Below are 24,104 nucleotides of genomic sequence, written 5' to 3' on the forward strand. Positions count from 1 at the left end.
TTGGCAAAGGACCAATCCATAAGACTCAAAGCGGCGCCAGAGTCGACATAGGCGTCCGTGGTAATAGATGACAAAGAGCAAATCAGGGTCACAGATAGAATAAATTTAGACGGTAAGGTGCAAATGGAAACAGATTTACCAAGCTTTTTAGTGCGCTTAGAGCATGCTGATATAACATGAGTAGAATCACCACAATAGAAACACAACCCATTTTTCCGTCTAAAATTCTGCCGCTCGCTTCGGGACAGAATTCTATCACACTGCATACTCTCTGGCGACTTCTCAGTGGACACCGCCAGATGGTGCACTGGTTTGCGCTCCCGCAAACGCCTATCGATCTGAATAGCCATTGTCATGGACTCATTCAGACCCGCAGGCACAGGGAACCCCACCATAACATCCTTAATGGCATCAGAGAGACCCTCTCTGAAAGTCGCCGCCAGGGCGCACTCATTCCACTGAGTAAGCACAGACCATTTACGGAATCTTTGGCAGTAAATTTCCGCTTCATCTTGCCCCTGAGATAGGGACATCAAAGTTTTTTCTGCCTGAAGCTCCAAATGAGGTTCGTCATAAAGCAACCCCAAGGCCAGAAAAAACGCATCCACATTGAGCAACGCAGGATCCCCTGGTGTCAATGAAAAAGCCCAGTCTTGAGGGTCGCCCCGGAGCAAGGAAATCACAATCCTGACCTGCTGTGCAGGGTCTCCGGCAGAGCGAGATTTCAGAGACAAAAATAATTTGCAATTATTTCGAAAATTCTGAAACCCGGATCTATTCCCCGAGAAAAATTCCGGCAAAGGAATTCTCGGCTCAGATACAGGTGCATGACAAACAAAATCTTGCAAATTTTGTACCTTCGTGGCGAGATTATTCAAACCTGCAGTTACACTCTGAAGATCCATTACAAACAGGTGGACACAGAGCCATTCAAGGGTTAAGAGGAGGTAAGAAGCAGCTAGACAGCAATTAAGGGCTAGGCAGCAAAACTCTGAGGGGAGAAAAAAAAAAAAAAATTTCCCTTCAACACTTCTTTTTCTCCTGCTTCAGCCCAAACAATTAACACTTTGTCGGCCGGTCAAACTGTCATGATCTCAATGGCAAGAGAACATAGCATAAGCATATATAGGAACTAGCTCTTGGAAGATGGGAACTGAGCTGACCATGAACTAAACCTAACGCACAACTAGCAGTGGCCGGGTAGCATGCCTACGTTGATTCTAGATGCCCAGCCCAGCCGGAGGACTAAATAAAGCTAGCAGAGGAAAATATTAGTCCTAGCTCACCTCTAGAGAAATACCCCGAAAGGAGACAGAGGCCCCCCACATGTATTGGCGGTGAGTTAAGATGAAATCACAAACGTAGTATGAAAATAGGTTTAGCAAATTTGAGGTCCACTTACTACATAGCAGAAGACAGAAAGGACACTTTCATGGTCAGCTGAAAACCCTATCAAAAGACACCATCCAGAAATTACTTTAAAACTCTGGCATTAACTCATAACACCAGAGTGGCAATTCCCGTTCACAAGAGCTTTCCAGACACAGTAACGAAACTACAGCTGTGAACTGGAACAAAATGCAAAAACAAACATGGACAAGAGTCCAACTTATCTAGTAGTTGTCTAGGAGCAGGAACAAGCACTGAGAGGCTTCTGATAACATTGTTGACCGGCAAGCAACTAACAGAGCAGCAAGGTTATATAGCGACTCCCACATCTTGATGGGAACAGGTGAACAGAGAAGATGAAGACACCAGTTCAATTCCACCAGTAGCCACCGGGGGAGCCCAAAATCCAAATTCACAACAGGCACCTATAATAACACACAGATTCAATTCATAGTTGATAGTATCGATTTCATTTTAAAGCACAATTATTTTTTATATGAGAAGCAGTACTACCTACAAACGCACGGGACCGCTATGGGTACTCGTTTTGCGCCAAGTTTTGCAAATTTGTACGTAGGAAGGTGGGAGCTTGACCATATTTATGAAAATAACCATCTTCGGAAAGGCCTGAAAATATGGCATCGCTTTATAGATGATATCCTCTTTATTTGGAGTGGCCCATTAGCGGACCTACAAACATTCATTTCTGGTCTTAACTCCAACAATTATGGCCTGGAATTCACGCCTACTCATAGTTACTCTAGCGTGAATTTTTTGGATCTAACAATCTGCGTGGATCAGAACAAATTAATAACAAAAGGCTTCCACAAACAAGTGGATTCAAATAGCTACATCCACATTAACAGCTGTCATTTGCCAGTTTGGCTATCAAATATCCCAAAAAGCCAGTTTTTGAGAATTAGGAGAAATTGCACAGATATTGAGGACTACCGCAAGGAGAGTGATTGTTTATTGGCACAATTTAAGGAGAAAGGCTATAATACATCCACCCTAAACAAAACAAGAACGGAGGTGGAAATCATACCGAGAGAATCCCTGATTCATAAAACTAAAAGCATCCATAACCCCCCCACTATTCAAGAACAAATCCGTCAAGTTCCAATAGTAACCCAATTTCATTCCGATTATAAATGTTTTAAAAAAATTATTCATAAACACTGGCCCATTTTAAAAGGGGGCAAGTGTATTGGGGATTTGTTACCCCCATATCCCAAGTTTGTCTACACAAAAGCGCAGAACTTGGGTCTCCTGCTCGCGCCAACTACCAAACCAGTGATTCCCAACAATAACTTAAACAAAAAACAAACATATCTAACCAACACCAAAGTACAACCATCAGGCTTCATTCCTTGCGGAAAATGCTCAAGCTGCATACGAGTTTCAGCGAAAAAGGAGATCCGTACAAGCTTTAAGGATGCTAATAAAGCAAATGAGTACTTTATTAAGGATCACATCACCTGTCAAACCACAGGGGTTATCTATGCACTAAAGTGTCCATGTGACAAGATCTACGTGGGTCGCACTAAAAGACGATTAACAGATAGGATTAAGGAGCACCTCAATAATATAAGCAAGGGGTTCACAGGACACCCATTATCTCGTCACTTTTTGGACAAACATAATTGTTCCTTCCGCGGGGTCTCTTTTTGGGGCATCCAGGTGGTCCAAGGTAATTCTAGGGGAGGAGATTATTTAAAAGCAATGTCCAGGGTGGAGTCCAGATGGATATTCACCCTGGACAGCTTAGCCCCGAGTGGTCTAAATCAAGAAATAGAATTATATGCATTTTAGCCACCAACCCCCTCTCCCTTCCCTTTTCTGCAATAGCACTCCGGAACACTAGTGGAGAGCAGTGACTATACACACAGAGACCACCATATTCATAGTGGTCAATATGGGAAGGTGACCCGCGAAGGGGCATAGGCGCAATACGTGCGAATGCGTGTGTGTACATACATCTACAGATATATATATGTATACGTTTGGAAGCTCAACCTTCCAGAAATAAATGGGGTATTTTAAGTAATTGACAAATAAGTAGAGCAACACGAATAATTTTGTATACAGTTCTCCCCATTCGCCGTGCGGACTATTTATCTGGATGATTCCGTTCTGGAACATTCCCTTTTTTTATGCATTTATTTTATGTATTTTTTGATTTTTAATTATTTTGTGTATTCAACATTTTTTTTTTTTTTAAATCATTCCCCCATTCTATCCTCTATGTTTATACCTGTTGAAAGAATTTTCCTATCTCCCATATTCTTTCAGTAGTACAGTTTTTAATAAATGAAAACATAGGGAGAGATGTAGAATAATTGTATTTTAATTCACACTCCTAGTACAACGTTTTTAATTTATTCGTTAATAAAAGATGGTTTTATTATCGACAAAATGTTCTATGTTTGATCCATTTTTTAATTCGTTAATATATAAAAACTGGCTCACGAAACATCCCTAATTTATTAATTAATTCATTTATTCACTTATTCCAGCCCAAATAAAGAGTCTTTCTGTGGAGATATTCAAAGGGGTTAAAGGAAGGAAGAGAAGAAAAAAAACAAAAAAAAACAAAAAACTGAAGCATTAACGTTTTAAATTGCACCATTATCAGCATTTAGCTCATTTAGAGTATATATTGGCGCTGCATTGTGGCTTGCTCTCTAATTCATCCTACAAAACAAGCAGCCAGAAACAGAAACAATTATAACCTGGCAATCTGAGTCCTATTCACAAACGGCCAAGTAGCAATTAATGGTTCCTGGGTGTAACTAATCAGCGAAGTAATGATGAGGCTATTTAAAGACGGGTGTCCACAGGCAGAGACATAGCCCTGACGAAGAGGGGAGTTACCTCTCGAAACTAGTTGGCAGCTTGTCTCTCTCGCGCACCCGTCCCTGCTTTCTGTGACGTCACACTAGCTCTGCCCCATCTCGGCACCGCATCCTCAGCGTTGCTTCCGGCCGGGGCACGCGAGGCGCTGGTACCTCCTCACCACTCGCCGGTACGTTCTCGTCCAGGAACCGCGGCCTCTGGCACGCACACCGGACTCTAACCCTCCCAGCTCAGCGGGCTACTTTATCGGCACCGTATCCAGTGGACTACCTTGCCTACCTCACCGCGGGTACCTTCATAAGCAAACATGTGGTGAGTGCCAACTAATTCCTATTAATACCATTGCAATTATTGTGGCCAGTAACTTCCTACTATTCTAGTGTATTGCTTGCAAATCACTTTATTCTCTACTTTGTTTACTCACCAGCATCAGTTTAGCACACTGTGGAAAGACAAATACCAAAACCTCACATAAGAACATCCCAAGTGTAAACTGTACAACCTTATATAAGGAGTAAGTGCACCCAGCTAATACCCTTGATACTTTGTGTGTACAATATAAACAATATACCGAGGTTTTACACACTTTGCCTTCCAGTATCGGTTCACTACACTGTGGAAAGAGAAACTATTAACCCCACATTGAAACACCACAGGTGCAACCTATACAGCCTCATAAAAAGAGTAAGTGTTTGTAACCAACACCTTTTTTTTTTTTTTTGTAAGGTCCAAATCAAATAATATATCACTCTGCTGCACACTTTACCTTTCAGCAAACCACTGTAACCAGGTGTAACCCTTCACTCACAAGGGACCCCAGACAACATAGTAATAGCCATATCAAAAGTAAGTACATTGATATTCCAGTTTCGGTTTAGCGCGGTGGTTAATAGTAATATTAATCAACTGGTTTAATTTTTAACAGAGTTTTGCACAGAACCTGTTTTAACCACCTGCAGCTTCCGTGGCTTCCTACCTCATCCTTCCAGGTGAATAAGCGCCAGTGTATATACGTTTTGATCTGAAATACCATCCTGACTTGTTTCATATGAGACTCCCAATCATCTGAAAAAATCAAAATATCATCCAAATATACAATCATGAATTTATCAAGATAATTCCGAAATATATCATGCATGAAGGACTGAAACACAGATGGGGCATTAGAGAGCCCGAATGGCATCACAAGGTATTCAAAATGGCCTTCGGGCGTATTAAACGCAGTTTTCCATTCGTCACCCTGCTTAATACGAACAAGATTATATGCCCCTCGAAGGTCAATCTTAGTAAACCAACTAGCCCCCTTAATCCTAGCAAACAAATCAGAAAGCAAAGGCAAAGGGTATTGGAATTTGACCGTGATCTTATTCAAGAGATGATAATCAATACAGGGTCTCAAGGAGCCATCCTTCTTGGCAACAAAAAAAAACCCCTGCTCCCAGTGGTGAAGAAGATGGCCGAATATGCCCCTTCTCCAAAGATTCCTTAACATAGCTCCGCATGGCGGTATGTTCTGGCACAGACAGGTTAAAAAGTCGGCCCTTAGGGAACTTACAACCTGGAATCAAGTCGATAGCACAATCACAGTCCCTATGTGGTGGAAGGGAACTGGACTTGGGCTCATCAAATACATCCTGGAAATCTGACAAAAACTCAGGAATTTCAGAAGAGGGGGAGGAGGTAATTGACATCAAAGGAACGTCACCATGAACCCCCTGACTACCCCAACTAGTCACAGACATAGATTTCCAATCTAATACCGGATTATGCACCTGTAACCATGGGAAACCCAGCACAATAGCATCATGCAAATTATGCAACACCAGAAAACGACAATCTTCCTGATGAGCTGGTGCCATACACATGGTCAACTGTGTCCAAAACTGAGGTTTATTTTTAGCCAGCGGTGTAGCATCAATGCCCCTCAAAGGAATAGGGTTCTGCAAAGGCTGCAAAGGGAACCCACAACGTCTGGCAAATTCTAAGTCCATTAAGTTTAAAGCGGCGCCTGAATCCACAAATGCCATGACAGAAAATGACGATAATGAGCAGATCAGGGTCACAGATAACAGAAATTTAGGTTGTACAGTACTGATGGTAACAGAACTAGCGATTCTCTTAGTACGCTTAGGGCAATCAGAAATAACATGAGCAGAATCGCCGCAGTAAAAACACAACATATTCTGACGTCTGAATCCTTGTCGTTCAGCTCGAGACACAATCCTATCACACTGCATAGGCTCAGGACTCCGCTCAGAAGACAACGCCACAGTGCGCACAATTCTGCGCTCGCGCAAGCGCCGATCAATCTGAATGGCCAGAGACATAGAATCACTCAGACTAGCAGGCGTGGGAAACCCCACCATAACATCTTTAACAGATTCCCAAAGACCCTTTCTGAAAATTGCAGCCAAGGCATCCTCATTCCATTTAGTCAGCACAGACCATTTTCTAAATTTCTGGCAATATAACTCTGCCGCTTCTTGACCCTGAGACAGGGCCAACAAGGTCTTCTCAGCATGATCCACTGAATTAGGTTCATCATACAATAACCCTAGCGCTTGAAAAAAGGTGTCTACATTAAGCAAAGCAGGATTTCCAGCTTCCAGGGAGAACGCCCAATCCTGAGGGTCACCGCGCAGCAGAGAAATGACTATTTTAACCTGCTGGATGGGATCACCAGAGGAACGGGGTTTTAGAGCTAAAAACAGTTTACAGTTATTTTTAAAGCTCAAAAATTTGGACCTGTCCCCAAAAAACAAATCAGGAGTTGGAATACTAGGCTCTAAAACCGGAGTCTGAACGATAGAATCGGAAATACCCTGTACTCTAGCAGCAAGCTGGTCCACACGAGAAGCCAACCCCTGAACGTCCATACCAGCGCCAAACTCCTGAACCACCCAGAGGTAAAGAGGAAAGAAAAGGCACAACAGACTACAGAAAAAAAAATGACTCAGCACTTTCCTTTCCTTCTTCTGAGATGCAATTAACTCATTGTTGGCCAGTTGTACTGTTATGATCTGGTGGCCTAGGAGCAGCATGAGACGTACTCTGGAGAAGGTGGTACCTGTACTGTCCGCAGACCCTGAACTTAACACCGCAACTAGAAGTAGCCGTGGAATGTACCTAGCGCTCCCTAGACATCTCGACACAGCCGGAGGACTAATTACCCCTAGAGATAGAAAAGGGAAAACTATCTTGCCTCAGAGAAAATCGCCAAAGGATAGACAGCCCCCCACAAATATTGACTGTGAGAGGAGAGGGAAATAACATACGCAGACTGAAATCAGAATTTAGCAAAGGAGGCCACTTCTAGCTAAATAGAAAGGATAGGACAGAGTACTATGCGGTCAGTATTAAAACACTAGAAAATATCCACCACAGAAAATACAAAATCTCCACATCTAACTAAAGATATGGAGGGTATATCTGCATCTCCAGAGATACCAGCTTGGCTAAACAAATCCTTATACAGACCAAGCTGGACAAGACAAAACATGGAAAATAACTAGAACGATAAAGCCCACAGCATGTGGACTGCAGAAAACAAAGCCAGAACTTATCTTTGTTGAAATGAACTGCAAGCGAGACCAGGCAGGGAAGTGAATCCTCCAGGAAACAATGGACAACTGGCACTAACTAAAGGGTCAAGCAAGACTAAATAGCCCAGTCAGAATTGCAAACACCTGATGAATGCTGCGATCCAAAGACAGCAGCACTACCACTTATAACCACCGGAGGGAGCCCAAGAGCAGAATTCACAACAGAAACCCGCCAGAACTGGATCTGAGTACTTCAACTACAAAAAATATTTTTCTGTAGTGCTCATGGCAATAGCAGATGCCGACTGTCGCTTTATCGCCATGGACATTGGAGCTTTTGGCCGTAGCAATGACTCCCAGACTTTCAAGAACTCAGATATGGGCCGACGTTTGTGTGGCAAAAATTTTAATTTTCCCCAGCCACGACCTCTCCCCAACACTCAAGGCCCACCGATGCCATTTGTTATGGTTGGGGATGAGGCATTTCAGATATATATTCCAGTCGGAACTTGAACCACACTAAAAGGATTTATAACTACAGACTGACCAGGGCCCGAAGAACATTTGAGTGTACCTTTGGGATTCTTGTCTCAAAATGGTGCATTCTTAGGACAGCCATTAATGTAAAAATGGAGACAGTCGATGAGGTTGTCAAAGCCTGTGTGGTTCTCCACAATTACATAATGGCTAAGGAGCGACCCAACATTGAACTGGATGAACCAGTTGCAAACCCATTGCCAAATTACCAGCATCACTCGCTGCGGTCAACTGTTGAAGTTGGCCACATGTGGGACCAATTTGCTGCCTATTTTGCTTCTGATATTGGACGTGTGGCATGGCAAGATAATATTGTGTAAAATGTGCTGTTGGGTTTGGGTCTGTACCAGTTATGTTTTAAATATTACTAATATTTTTCGTTAATAAACAACATGTTTTGATATCTGTACCGAGTCTCATACGTATTTCCTCTAAAAACCACTTAGGTTGCTAGTGGTAAGGTAGTTGACATCATTACATCCTGATTCAGTATCTATTGGACGCAGACTGAAGAGACGATGGAGGTATAATACAAAGCAGATCTATACTCACCAAGTCATGTGTGAGAAATAATGACTTCATGAGCACAAAACCCAGCCTCATGAATTCACTATTTCTGACACCTGTCCAGGTGAGTATAGATATGCCTTGTGTGACCTCCATCGTCTTTTCAGTTTGTGTGAATTAGTTTATGTAGACTGAAGAGAAAATGGAGGTTATACAAGGCAGTTCTCTATTCACCAGGTCAGGTGTCATAAATAATGAGTTTTTTGACACATGACCTGTTGAGTATAGTTCTGCTTTGTATTACCGCCATTGTCTCTTCAGTCTGCAACACAGATTAAGCACACTGAAGAGATTATGGAGAAAATAAAAGTAATAATATTTTTTGACCACTCATAGCTCCATACCAAACACACAAAGCTGCAGTGTTGTACTTAATAACTACTGGAGCTATGAGGTGGCAAAAAAACGAAGTGTACGGCACAGTGTGTTTATTCGGCGCACGGTGTGTGCTGCCAGCGGCGAAGTACACAAATAACCAAACAGTATTGCGGGCAAAAAACATTAACATTTATTTAAAAAAAAACCCCACAAATTAAATGCGCCTGTTTGGGGTAGAGTGATGTAACTGGGGGGTGTGTAGCTGTGAGGCCTGGCTAACTGTAGACAACGCAGGGGTTGCAGGAGAAGGGGCAATTAAAGTAGTGGGGTTTGGGAGTTCGGGGATGGCGCTAGACACATGAGAAGGCAGAGACACGCTGGAAGGGTGAGACAAGCCTGACATCACAGACACATTGGGAGGTGAGGGGGGAGGAATAGCGATAGTCCGCTGTTTTTTTGTTTTCCTTTCCCTTTTTGGGCTCTGTGCTGTGGTCTAGTGAGCCTCGGTGGGCTAATTTGTTGCGGCCTGGTCATGGTGGCCGACCTGTCAGGGTCCGTGGCCGCTGCTGCTGCACTGTTGTGGTGGGGGGGAAGGCCATGCCAGGGTCCTGCTGCTGCATGGTAGTGGTGGGGAAGGCAATGCCAGGGTCCGGCTGCTGCTGCATGGTGGTGGTGGGGAAGGCCATGGCAGGGTCCGGGTGCTGCTGCTACATGGTGGTGCTGAAAAGCATGCCAGGATCCGGGTGCTGCTGCTGCAGCAGCAGCTGGGACTATGTGATGGTGGCCAACCTGTCCAGATCCGGGTGCTGCTGCATGATAGTGGCAGTGGAGGATGTCCAAGCAGGAGCAGCAGTTGGCATGGTGGTGGCGGTGGGCTGTCCAACAGCACTCAGCATGGTGGTAGCACTGTAGTGGTGTCCGTCAGTGCTTGGAATGGTGGCGGTCATGCAGTGGTATGCAGCAGAGCTCTCAGGAGTTTCTCTCATCACACACAGTTGTGCCAAGGTCACTGCTGCAGCACACCACACTGCAATACTTACGAAATGCATTGCGGACCCGAGTCTGGGCATTGTCGCAGCCATCCCACATCGCTTTGGCCACCTCATTCCATAGCCGCCAGATCGTCACATTGTCCGAGTGCTGCGGAACCCGGGTGTCCCACAACGAGACTTGCTCATGGACCAGGGAGATGAGGATATCATTGTCAATTAGGTCCTCATCCCGTTCTGGAACCTAAAAAATAAATAAATACATTAATGTTGGAGACATTAATAAAAGGAAAAGAAAGAAAACAACAGAGACAAAAAACAGGCAAGAATATTCAAAGTCAAGAAAAAAAAAAAGGAGTCAAGAAGAAAATGGGAAAGAAAGAGGAAAGTAAAGAAATGAACAGTCAAGAATAGTAAGGTCAGGATACAATAAACAGAGTACAGTCAGCCAGGTATACTTACACGCCGCCTTGCCACACATCCGTGTGCACGCTGCTCCTGCTCTGCCTCTGCTGCAGTGGAAGAACTGTTCTGAAGAAGAAAAAAAAAGTGTCATATGTGTAGATGTGACAGTGAATACTTACCGTATATACTCGAGTATAAGCCGACCCGAGTATAAGCCAACCCCCCTAATTTTGCAACAAAAAACTGGGAAAACTTATTGACTCGAGTATAAGCCTAGGGTGGAAAATGCAGCAGCTACCGGTAAATGTCAAAAATAAAAATAAATACCAATAAAAGTAAAATTAATTGAGACATCAGTAGGTTAAGTGTTTTTGAATATCCATATTGAATCGGGAGCCCCATATAATGCTCCATACAGTTCATTATGGCCCCATAAGATGCTCCATATACAAATATGCCCCATATAATGCTCCATGCAGTTCTTTATGGCACCATAAGATGCCCCATATAATGCTCCATTCAGTTCTTTATGGCCCCATAGATGCCCCATATAATGCTCCATGCAGTTCTTTATGGCCCCATAGATGCCCCATATAATGCTCCATGCAGTTCTTTATGGCTCCATAGATGTCCCATATAATGCTCCATGCAGTTCTTTATGGCCCCATAGATACCCCATATAATGCTGCATACAGTTATGTCCCCATAGATACTCCATATAATGCTCCATGCAGTTCTTTATGGCCCCATAGATGCCCCATATAATGCTCCATGCAGTTCTTTATGGCCCCATAGATACCCCATATAATGCTGCATACAGTTATGTCCCCATAGATACTCCATATAATGCTCCATGCAGTTCTTTATGGCCCCATAGATGCCCCATATAATGCTCCATGCAGTTCTTTATGGCCCCATAGATGCTCCATATAATGCTCCATGCAGTTCTTTATGGCTCCATAGATGCTCCATATAATGCTCCATGCAGTTCTTTATGGCCCCATAGATGCTCCATATAATGCTCCATGCAGTTCTTTATGGCCCCATGGATGCCCCATATAATGCTCCATGCAGTTCTTTATGGCCCTATAGATGCCCCATATAATGCTCCATGCAGTTCTTTATGGCCCCATAGATGCTCCATATAATGCTCCATGCAGTTCTTTATGGCCCCATGTAATGCTCCATATAATGCTCCATGCAGTTCATTATGGCCCCATAGATGCCCCATATAATGCTCCATGCAGTTCTTTATGGCCCCATAGATGCTCCATATAATGCTCCATGCAGTTCTTTATGGCCCCATAGACGCTCCATATAATGCTCCATATAATGCTCCATGTAGTTATGGCCCCATAGATGCCCCATATAATGCTCCATGCAGTTATGGCCCCATACATGCCCCATATAATGCTCCATGCAGTTATGTCCCCATAGATGCTCCATATAATGTTCCATGCAGTTCTTTATGGCCCCATAGATGCCCCATATAATGCTCCATGCAGTTCTTTATGGCTCCATAGATCTCCCATATAATGCTCCATGCAGTTCTTTATGGCCCCATAGATACCCCATATAATGCTGCATAGTTATGTCCCCATAGATGCTCCATATAATGCTCCATGCAGTTCTTTATGACCCCATAGATGCTCCATATAATGCTCCATGCAGTTCTTTATGGCCCCATAGATGCCCCATATAATGCTCCATGCAGTTCTTTATGGCCCCATAGATACCCCATATAATGCTACATGCAGTTATGTCCCCATAGATGCTCCATATAATGCTCCATGCAGTTCTTTATGGCCCCATGTAATGCTCCATATAATGCTCCATGCAGTTCATTATGGCCCCATAGATGCCCCATATAATGCTCCATGCAGTTCTTTATGGCACCATAGATGCTCCATATAATGCTCCATGCAGTTCTTTATGGCCCCATAGACGCTCCATATAATGCTCCATATAATGCTCCATACAGTTATGTCCCCATAGATGCTCCTTATAATGCTCCGTGCAGTTATGGCCCCATAGATGCCCCATATAATGCTCCATGCAGTTATGTCCCCATAGATGCTCCATATAATGCTCCATGCAGTTCTTTATGGCCCCATAGATGCTCCATATAATGCTCCATGCAGTTATGTCCCCATAGATGCCCCATATAATGCTCCATGCAGTTATGGCCCCATAGATGCTCCATATAATGCTCCATGCAGTTATGGCCCCATAGATGCCTGTTATGATCTGGTGACCTTGGAGCCGCATGAAAACTTTCTCTGGAGTCGGTGGAACCTGTACTGACCGCAAATCCTGAACTAACACCGCAACTAGAAGTAGCCGTGGGGTGTGCCTAACAAACTCTAGACACCTCGACACAGCCGGAGGACTAAATACCCCTATAGATGGAAATAGGAATGCTATCTTGCCTCAGAGCAGACCCCCAAAGGATAGGCAGCCCCCCACGAATAATGACTGTGAGTAGGAGAAGAATAGACACACGCAGGTAGAAAACAGGATTTAGCAAAAGAGGCCACTCTAGCTAAATAGGAAAGGATAGGACAGATTACTAGGCGGTCAGTATTAAAACCCTTCCAAAAATATCCACAGCAGATAATACAAAAAGTTCCACAATCTAACTAAAGACATGGAATGTATATCTGCCACTCCAGAGAATCCAACAAGACTGAGAAAATACTGACACAGTCTAAGCTGGACAAGAAGACACAAAGCACTGAATTGTGAAGCACACAGCATGTGTGCCACAGGAAAAAAAAACAGACACTTATCTTTGCTGATTTGGCAGAAAGGCAGGAGGAACCAGGCAGAGGTCCAACACCTCCCAACAACAATTGACAACTGGCAAGGACTAATGAATCCTGCACACCTAAATACCCCAGTCAGAACTGCAATCAGCAGACACACCTGACCAGGACTGCAACCCAGGGACAACTGCATTACCACCTACTACCACCGGAGGGAACCCAAAAGCAGAATTCACAACAGATGCCCAATATAATGCTCCATGCAGTTATGGCTTCATAGATGACCCATATAATGCTCCTTGCAGTTATGTCCCCATAGATGCTCCATATAATGCTCCTTGCAGTTATGGCCCCGTAGATGCCCCATATAATGCTCCATGCAGTTATGTCCCCATAGATGCCCCATATAATGCTCCATGCAGTTATGGCCCCATATAATGCTCCATGCAGTTCTTTATGGCCCCATAGATGCTCCATATACCATTGTGCCACATGTAATGCTGCTGCTGCACTAAAAAAAAAACCTGACATACTCACCTCTCGTCGCTGCTTGCTGCTCCTCAGCGTCCCGTCTCTCTGCACTGACTGTTCAGGCAGAGGGCGGCGCGCACACTAATACGTCATCGCACCCTCTGACCTGAACAGTCACTGGCGAGGACGCGGAAGATGGGGCAGCGGTGGAACGCGGAAAGGTGAATATGACATACTCACCTGCTCCCGGCGCTCCTGACGCGGTCCCTGCATGTCCCACGGTCTTCGGGTGCGGCAGCTTCCTGTAGTGAGCGGTCACATGGTACCGCTTATTACAGTAATGAATATGCGGCTCCACCCCTATGGGAGTGGAGTCCATATTCATAACTTTAATGAGCGGTACCAGTGACCGCTGAACAGGGGAAGAAGCTGCCGTGCGCGGAGACGTGGGACATGCAGGGACCGCACCAAGAGCGCTGGGAGCAGGTGAGTATTTGACAGGCATCACTCCCCCTCACCCGCCGACCCCCCGCCTTCCATGACTCGAGTATAAGCCGAGAGGGGCACTTTCAGTCCATTTTTTGGGCTGAAAATCTCGGCTTATACTCGAGTATATACGGTACCAATCTGAAGAGGTGAGTACTCACTTCACTGTCATTTCCACCTTGTGCAGACCCAAGACGTTGCTCCTCAGAAGAAGAAGATGACATTCTGATGCATGCAGCAAGAAAAAAAAGACATAAATTATTAGGACATATAGAGATAGAAAAAAGAAAATAAAGACATCGGCTTTGATACTCACATTGTTCAGAGTGCAGATTCCTCCCAGGTTCTTTCCAGCGTCTGATCTTCTTCCCATTCTGCTGAGTAGTGACCTGCAAATGCTCACTCCCTCCTTTTATCAGTATGTGGGCGGTGGCTAATCAGTGTCTAGACATGTTTTCCTGTGGTGCAACGCATGCGTTCACATAGACTGTAATGCGTTTTTTCGACGCATTCCTTCCACTAACAACCCCATACGTTTCGAGGCGGCAAATTGATGCCTCTGAAATTACTACATGTAGCATTTACCCGCCAAGCCGCAGACAACAAAACGACGCATGCGTTGTCAAACTCGGCAAAACGCAACCTATCACAGGCACCTGCGTCCCTAATGTTAGATAGAATTTTGGCACAAAAAAATGGGAAAACTTAATGACTCAAGTATAAGCCTAGGGTGGAAAAAGCAGCAGCTACCGGTAAATGTCAAAAATAAAAATAGATACCAATAAAAGTAAAATTAATTGAGACATCAGTAGATTAAGTGTTTTTGAATATCCATATTGAATCAGGAGCCCTATATAATGCTCCATACAGTTCTTGATGGGCCCCATAAGATGCTCCATATTAAAATATGCCCCATATAATGCTGCACAAATGTTGATTATGACCCCATAAGATGCTCCATAGACACATTTGCCCCATATAATGCTCCACAAATGCTGATTATGGCCCCATAAGATGCTCCATAGACACATTTGCCCTGTATAATGCTCCACAAATGCTGATTATGGCCCCATAAGATGCTCCATAGACACATTTGCCCTGTATAATGCTCCACAAATGCTGATTATGGCCCCATAAGATGCTCCATAGAGACATTTGCCCCTTATAATGCTGCACAAATGCTGGGTATGGCCCCATAAGATGCTCCATAGAGACATTTTCCCCGTATAATCCTCCACAAATGCTGATTATGGCCCATAAGATGCTCCATAGACTATTATGCCCCATATGCTGTAGCTGAGATTTAAAAAAAAAACATCATATACTCACCTCTTGTTGCTCAGGCCCCCGGCACTTGCTATAGTCACCTGTCCCCCGTTCCACCGCTGGGCGCCGCTGTGTTTTCCGCGTCCTCTGCACTGAAGTTCAGGCAGAGGGCGGTAAGCACACTAATCGCGTCATCGCGCCCTCTGACCTGAGCTCACTGCAGAGGACGCGGAAGACACAGCGGTGCCGGTGGTGGAACGGGGGACAGGTGACTATCGCACAATGCCCCCGTTATACTCACCTGCTCCTGGCGCGGTCCCTGCACATCCCTGGTTCTCCGGGCGCTGACAGCTCTTCCAGTGTTGAGCGGTCACATGGTACCGCTCATTACAGTAATGAATATGCGGCTCCACCCCTATGGAAGTGGAGTCGAGTCCATATTCAATACTCTAATGAGTGGTACCATGTGACCGCTCACTACAGGAAGAAGCTGCCGGCGCCCGGAGAACCAGGGATGCGCAGGGACCGCGCCAGGAGCAGGTGAGTATGATTAGACAGCTGCCGCTCCCCCTCCCCTGCCGACCCCTGGGAATGACTCGAGTATAAGCCGAGAGGGGCAATTTCAGCCTAAAAAAATGGGCTGAAATTCTCAGCTTATACTCGAGTATATACGGTATGTTTTGGAGGAGATAACAGTGGATTGTGGGTGTGCTGGATGTTGGACCCCATTGATCTTATATGCATGACCTATGCCGTGAATAAGTTATCATTGCAGTAGTAGTTTACGACTCTTTAAAATTGAAAGTGGGAGGCTAACTAATTTTCAACTCTCTTTTATGCTTTTTATGAAGTATTGCTATTCAATTATAGAAGATCTCTGGATTCTTCTATAATTAAAGACAGATTTTTGGCATAAATATTAGTTTTTTACTTTTTTTTTATTTAGAATTACATATTACAAGCACATTTGAGTAATGCATTCACTAGTGCAGAAGACATGTTCTGGGTCACTGGGTGTGTATGGAAAGTCGGTGATATTGTAATAATATATTCAGAACTTGTACTAATATAGGAGTTTTTTACCATGAAAAATGCTCTAAAATAGTTAAAGTGTACTTTCCTTACTCATTCCCGCCGCTTCTCTTCCAATCCTGCCTGATTAGAGCCACATAAAGCAGGGCTAATAAGTGAAAGAGCTTAATGTGCATTTGAGGAATAATCTGGGGATTTAAATGACGCAGGTCAACAATTGCAGAGGCTCCGAGTTGAAATAAACTTCCTGAGGTGTGACCCCCATTGTGGAAACTACACCCATCATTTTATTCACCTAGGGATGCAGTTACCTCTTTGATCCCACAGATGTTTTCCAGAAATCAGCAATGCAGCATATGTTACAGAGTGAAAACTGCAAATATACCATTTTAGCCTAATGCATTGTGTTCAGCTTGTTCTTATGGGGACACGCACACGTGAATTGTTTAACTTTCATCTGTGTTAAACATTAACATTATCTCAATGGAAAAGAAACAGACCATCAATAGGCTGAAAAATAAGAAATTGATCAGAGAGATAGCAGAAATATTAGGAGTGGACAAATCAACAGTTTGATACATTCTGCAAAAAACTACATTGGTGAGCTTGGCAACTCAAAAAGGCCTGGATGTCCACAGGAGACAGTGGTGTAAGATCACAGAATCCTTTCCATGGTGAAGAAAAAGCCCTTCACAACATTGAACCAAGTTAAGAACACTCTCTGGGAAGTAGGTGTTTCGCATTTAAGTCTACCATAAAGAGAAGACTTCATGAGACCAAATATAGGGGGTTCACCACAAGGTGCAAATCATTAAAAAAAAATCCTTAAAATAGAAAGGCCACATTAGAATTTAAATATGTAAAGAAGCCAGCCCAGTTCTGGAAAAGTATTATTTGATGAGACAAAACTAAGATCAACCTATAATGATAATAGGAAGAAGAAAATATGGAGAAGGCTTGGATTGGCTCATGTTCCAAAGCACACCACATCCTCTGTAAAACATGGCGGAGGCAATGTGATGGCATGGGCATGCATGGCTGCCAGTGGCACTGGGTCACTAGTGTTTATTGATGAGGTGACTGAACACAGAAGCTGCAGGATGAATTCTTAAGTGTACAGGGCTATACCTACTGCTCAGATTCAACCAAAAACAGCAAGGATGGTTGTACGTTGCATGACAGTACAGATGGACAATGACCCAAAACATATTGCAAAAGCAACCCAGGAGGTTAAGGCAAAGAAGCAAAATATTCTGCAATGGCCGAGTTAATCCCCAGATGTCAACGCAATTGAGCAGCATTTTATATGCTTAAGACAGAACTTAAGACAGAAAGAGGCAAAAACAAGCAACAACTGAAGTCATCTGCAGTAAAGGCCTGGCAAAACATCACAAAGAAGGAAACCAAACGTTTGGTGGTGTCCATGACTTCCAGTCTTCAGGTAGTCATTGCCTGAAAAGGATTCTCTACAAAGTGTTAAAACATTTTACTTTTGGTAAAACCAATCTGCCCAATTAGTTTGGAGACCCTGAAATGAGGAGGCTTGTTAGAAAAATGGTTGCAATTCCTAAACATATTTTTTTCAACCCCTTTTATTAAACCAGAAAATCTACACTTCAATTTCATCTCAGTTGTTTCAATTTAAATAAAAAAATGCCATCACGTGGATTTAGTCCCTGTCCAAATACCCTTGGACCTACTACTACTCCTTACTAGTGAACCTGAACAGTAAATGTTGTGGTCCGTTATCAGACACCTAGTGTCCATGCATGGACCCTAAACAAGGACTGTTCATGGAAGTCGGTGTTATTGTTCACGTTCAGCAGCCCGAACAAAACTTGTTGAAAGGCTGCAGGGCAGCAAATCAACATTAGCTTTTCTGGTGTGGGCACTTCTGGCTCCATCACAGCCATGCCAAGTATTGACATGGTTGTGATTGGCCAGCGCAATATGTCTAAATAAATAATAAAATAAGATGTAAGGGCCCCTCTATTTTGCATAACAATTGCAGGTAAACCAGACAGCTGCAGGCTGACATCAAGTCCAAGGGTTAGTAATGGAGAAGCGTCTATCAGACACCCCCAATACTAACTATGTAGTCAAAAGTAACAAACACACAAACACAGAGTCCTTTAATTGTACAAAACACTCTCCAGCCCTCTTTTACCCATTTATTACCTTTAAAAAAATAAAATAATCCAAAGAGGTCCGCTGTAAATCCATTCCATGTCCCACAATGAACCCCAACTGCTATATCCAGATGCAGTGCTGAGCTGTGACATAAGTAATGTGACCGCTCAGCACGGCTGCTGGAAAGCAATGACTGTATTGTGAGCACCCGGCTGCAGTGATGAGTGCTGATGAAGGTTACCAATGAACTGCGGTAACCTCGCGGACATCACCGCTCGCAGCGTGAGAAATTTCTCACGCTGCCAGTGGTGAAGTCAGTAAGGTTACTGCAGTTCATCGGCTGTGTTGGAAATATGGAAAAATGTATTAGAAATAGAAATTATTCATGTCACAGTTATGTTTTGTATACATTTTCCATTATATATCTGACAAAAAAACGGTACTTGATACTTTGGAAATTGTTGTTACTAGAAAAAATTAGCTCTGTATATATATGGCCATATGACAGAGTATAGAAAAGTGACACACAGTGTCTCTGCGGCTTCAGCGCTGTATAATACTCCTTGTGCTGCTGTACGTCGCCCATCCTGTGTACTTATTGGACATATCGTAGTACAGAACATTCATTTTAAAGTTCATCATGTTTTCTGGCAATGATGACAATTAAGTGAACCCCTGAGTCCTCTGCTGCTCATAATAAAAGCTATTTCCGACCAATTGCTTTATCTGCTTCCAATTCTAATTTGCCATTTTTGTGGTTTTTCTAATGTCTATACACATGTGTTGTACATTTGCTGCTATTATTTATTGACACTGAATTTAATTAAAGAACCAAAAATGTGAAAAATTGTATTTGTGACTACAGAAATATTTAGGGCATCAAAAACCATAAAAATGAGTGATGGTTCAAATCAAGGTTTAAGAATGCACTTAATGGCTTTAATGTGGTGGCCATGTTCTGACACAGTCAGGCGAGGAGAAGACCTGCCACCGCTCCTGACACCTGGTTTTATTAAATTCTTGTATTTTCCATGAAATGTCAAATCTAAAGAATTGATTCTTAGGATTTTGTATTGCACTTTTGCTTTGTAAATCCCCTTAGAAATGTATTAAACTTGTCAAAGGGGTGTGTCCCTACACAGTCTGCTACTCTGAGCACTGATTGGACAGTGCTCGATCTGTAGAGACACGCCCACAATTGGTAACACCCAGTTGTGAATTTATTTAGACATTACTAGGAAATAAAACAAAGGAACAACACAATGTGGAGTTCTAGGGAAAGATGATCCAGAGCTGATTACAACAGATCCCATCAGGAAATACAGGAAAACCTTTCCAAGTCTTCTGGTTTGTATGATACGTAAGAAAACCCACTATCATTATCATTATCACCTGACTCTATCACTTTATATCACAGATCTGTCCATAATGAAAGTGAATCGCCTGCTCTCTGCGTTCACCTTCCTTTCGTTGGCTGCTCTTTCACATGGAAAGAAGGATGTCATTGATCAGCTTGAAAAATGGAATTATAGAGAAGGAGGTAAATTAATGTTACAGACTGTAATATGTACTGAATAAAATGTCATTGCTGGATTTTAGGGAAATTAACATTTGCTTTATCCTCCGGATATGGCTTTGACCTTAAGGAGGTGCCGGCCACTTGGCCGCAAGTCTGAAAAGAAGCTCTAAAGGCCAAATATATGAATGTCATAGAGATGTTCATTCCCTTGAGTGTTTATTCATTGCGTTTTCAGGCAGGTTACGAAGTGGACTGGTCTAATAGAATCCCATCAAACCACCATGGTCACCTTACAGAGGTGCCGATATGGTGACAGATAAAGCCAAGCTGTCTGCAATCTCAACCGCTGCAGCAGGGTGTTCTCTGTCATGCACAGCACAAGGGCCAAGACCTGCTGCCATCATACCAGCATACCAGAATATGGGCAAAGGACTACTTTAAAGTACACCAATCCACACCATACATTTCTGGGTCTGAGCAGGAAGAAGTTCGGTATCATGATGACATTATTTCTTTTGTACAGTTGTAATGTATACACGATAGACAGCGCTTTGGATCCATACATGATTCACATACTACTCTTCTGCTCATTTTACAATTTCTTCCGTGCACTTGATCTTACCACTAGAGAGAGCTTACAAAGTGTAAAGAAGCCTTTTGCATTAAAGTGAATAAATATATATCTCTTTGTTTTATTTTATATCACAATTTGTATTAAAAATACAAAATAGAAATTTAGCAATTTTCACACTGGTCACTTGGACTTTTTTAGACTCTACCGTGCCGTTGTTTCAGTAAACACATTGACATTACCCACAATATTTAGACTCGGACCCCTTTTTTATTAGAGCATCCAATTATTATTATTTATCTCTCTATTTATTCCATGGCACTTTACGTTTCAAAGGGGTGTACATAATACAAGCACAATAATCTTAAACAATTCAAGTCACTGACTGGTCCAGGGGAATTGAGGACCCTGCCCATGAAGGCTCACAGTTCAGAAGGGATGGGTGAGGATTAGTGTTGAGCGATACCGTCCGATACTTGAAAGTATCGGTATCGGAAAGTATTGGCCGATACCGGCAAAGTCTCGGATCTAATCCGATACCGATACCCGATACCAATACAAGTCAATGGGACTCAAGTATCGGACGGTATTCCTGATGGTTCCCAGGGTCTGAAGGAGAGGAAACTCTCCTTCAGGCCCTGGGAACCATATTAATGTGTAAAATAAAGAATTAAAATAAAAAATATTGCTATACTCACCTCTCCGACGCAGCCTGAACCTCACCGAGGGAACCGGCAGCGTTCTTTGCTTAAAATGCGCGCGTTTCCTTCCTCCCGTGACGTCACGGCTTGTGATTGGTCACGTGCCGCCCATGTGGCCGCGACGCGACCAATCACAGCAAGCCGTGACGTAATTTTCAGGTCCTGAATGCCGAATTCTAGGCATTCAGGATTTTAAAATTACGTTCCGGCTTGTGATTGGTCGCGTCGCGGTCACATGGGCGACGCGACCAATCACAAGCCGTGACGTCACGGGAGGCAGGAAACGCGCGCATTTTAAAATTACGTCCCGGCTTGTGATTGGTCGCGTCGCCCATGTGACCGCGACGCGACCAATCACAAGCCGGAACGTAATTTTAAAATCCTGAATGCCTAGAATTCGGCATTCAGGACCTGAAAATTACGTCACGGCTTGCTGTGATTGGTCGCGTCGCGGCCACATGGGCGGCACGCGACCAATCACAAGCCGTGACATCACGGGAGGAAGGAAACGCGCGCATTTTAAGCAAAGAACGCTGCCGGTTCCCTCGGTGAGGTCCAGGCTGCGTCGGAGAGGTGAGTATAGCAATATTTTTTATTTTGATTCTTTATTTTACACATTAATGTTGTTTCGATACCGATACCCGAAACCACAAAAGTATCGGATCTCGGTATCGGAATTCAGATACCCGCAAGTATCGGCCAATACCCGATACTTGCGGTATCGGAATGCTCAACACTAGTGAGGATACATTAGGTGAGGGCAGAGCTGGACCACCGAATGTGTGTAGAGGTCCTTGAGCCGGTCAGCTGTGTCATTGCCTATGGTGATTGATGGATCCTGTGTTATTAGATGTGTATAGCGGTGTTGCCTAACATTTTAATCCTGCCTTTGGTGATAATGAATATGCTAAAAACTCTTCCTGGTGAAAAGACAGGAAGTGTGAGTCTAACATATCCCCAGTGGCCAGTGTGAAAATTGCAAGATTACTAATCAAATTTTGTTTTTAATTAAAGTTTGCAATGTGGAAATAAAAAGTTGTCCTTTTCTCATAAAAATATATGTATCACAAAAAGCTGAAATAATAGATTATTTTCTTTTCATAGCTTCTCATTAAATTTGATTCACTTTCAAGAAAAAGAAAGGCATTCATATTGCTTCTTTATCATGTGTTTTTGTTTGGTTTTACTTTTTTTATTGTTTCTAATGTAAAACTAGTAAATTATAGAAGAACCTCCAGAATCTCATGGTTGGAAGACAGTTGTCTTTAGTTCCTGGTATAGATTAGATAAGGGCTTGTTTCTTACTGTAGCTACGTGAATTTACTAACCCAGAAGCCTATGGCAGATCCACAGAATCAATCTCTTTATTTCTTTTCTCCCTTTTAGCAGGGAAGGTAAACCTTCTTGGAACTCGTAGCATAACCAGAACCCTAGAGAAATGGGGAAATGAAATCTTTAGTGAAGGAAAGAACATCCTGATGTACCAACCCCAAAGTCTCCTTCCAGATTACAATGGGTATTAATGTCTTCCTGTTATCACAATCATGCACTTTAGTTTTGTGAATATTAAGTGGATGAAATAAAATTGTCATCTGAAATTTTGGAAGGTGTAATTGTTTATTACATGAACTTAGAAGGAACTTGTCAATCTTACTGCCCAGACCATACCCAGCCTAGGATTTCAGCCAGGTTATGCTCTTCTCTGAATTACTGCTGCGTTTCAAAGACAACATAGTTTGAACATAGATCCGGGATAGGTGAAATGCGTCAGATGCAACTTCTCCTTACTCCAGGTGATTGACAAGCCGCTCCCTATGCACAGACCTGTCATTCACCTGGATTGGGTATGGGAGAAGCGGCATGGGACTCGTTTCTACTGTCCGTCTCTTGAAACGATGCTTTCTCTGAAATGTCAGGGTGCATTTCCGATAAAAACATAAAATGGTGCAATCACACAGCCAGGTTCTCATTCATTGTGCCTGTGGTTTGACAGGTTCCCTTTAAATTACAGATGTATTTGTGAATGTCAACACTTTTCTCCCAAACTTTTCATGCTGCTTTGACTTCCATCTAAGTCCTGATAAATGATTATTTTGTCTATATCAATCATTTAGTGACAAAACAAATAAAACAAACTTTTTTCTTCTATTCTGCAAGAGAAGAAAAATAACTTTTATTATACTCACCTGTGGGGAGGTCCGGTCCGATGGGCGTCGCTGGTCTTGGTGCGGCACCTCCCATCTTATAATCACCGCCCTCCTGCTTGCTTCGTGTGGATGACACGTCTCCTCGGCATCGAGCTCCTGTGCAGGAGTATTTCTCTGCCCTGTTGGGGAAAGAGTAAAGTACTGCAGTGCGCAAGCGCTGGGAAAGGTCAAAGAGCCCTAGCGCATGCGCACTGCAGTACTTTAGTCTTCCCACAACAGGGCAGAGAAGTACGCCTGCACCGGAGCTTGATGCCGGGGAGACGTGTCATCCAGGAAGCAGGAGGGCGGTGATTATAATATGGGAGGCGCCGGACCCAGACAAGCGACATCCATTGGACCGGACCTCCCCACAG

At 43.4% G+C, this 24,104-nt stretch overlaps 1 protein-coding gene across 2 annotated transcripts in view; it reads left to right on the top strand.

Moving 5' to 3' along the window:
• LOC143788481 (uncharacterized) overlaps nt 1-24,104 on the top strand; it is an 88,888-nt gene that overhangs the window by 60,065 nt on the left and 4,719 nt on the right. For both annotated transcript variants that reach the window (XM_077278175.1, XM_077278174.1), the window contains 2 exons: nt 20,171-20,293; nt 22,931-23,060. In XM_077278175.1, the coding sequence (XP_077134290.1) occupies nt 20,182-20,293; nt 22,931-23,060 (242 nt within the window). In that variant the 5' untranslated portion in view covers nt 20,171-20,181. The remainder of the gene's footprint in view (nt 1-20,170; nt 20,294-22,930; nt 23,061-24,104) is intronic.

The sequence above is a fragment of the Ranitomeya variabilis genome, chromosome 8 (genome assembly GCF_051348905.1).
Source record: "Ranitomeya variabilis isolate aRanVar5 chromosome 8, aRanVar5.hap1, whole genome shotgun sequence".
Lineage (NCBI taxonomy): Eukaryota > Metazoa > Chordata > Amphibia > Anura > Dendrobatidae > Ranitomeya > Ranitomeya variabilis.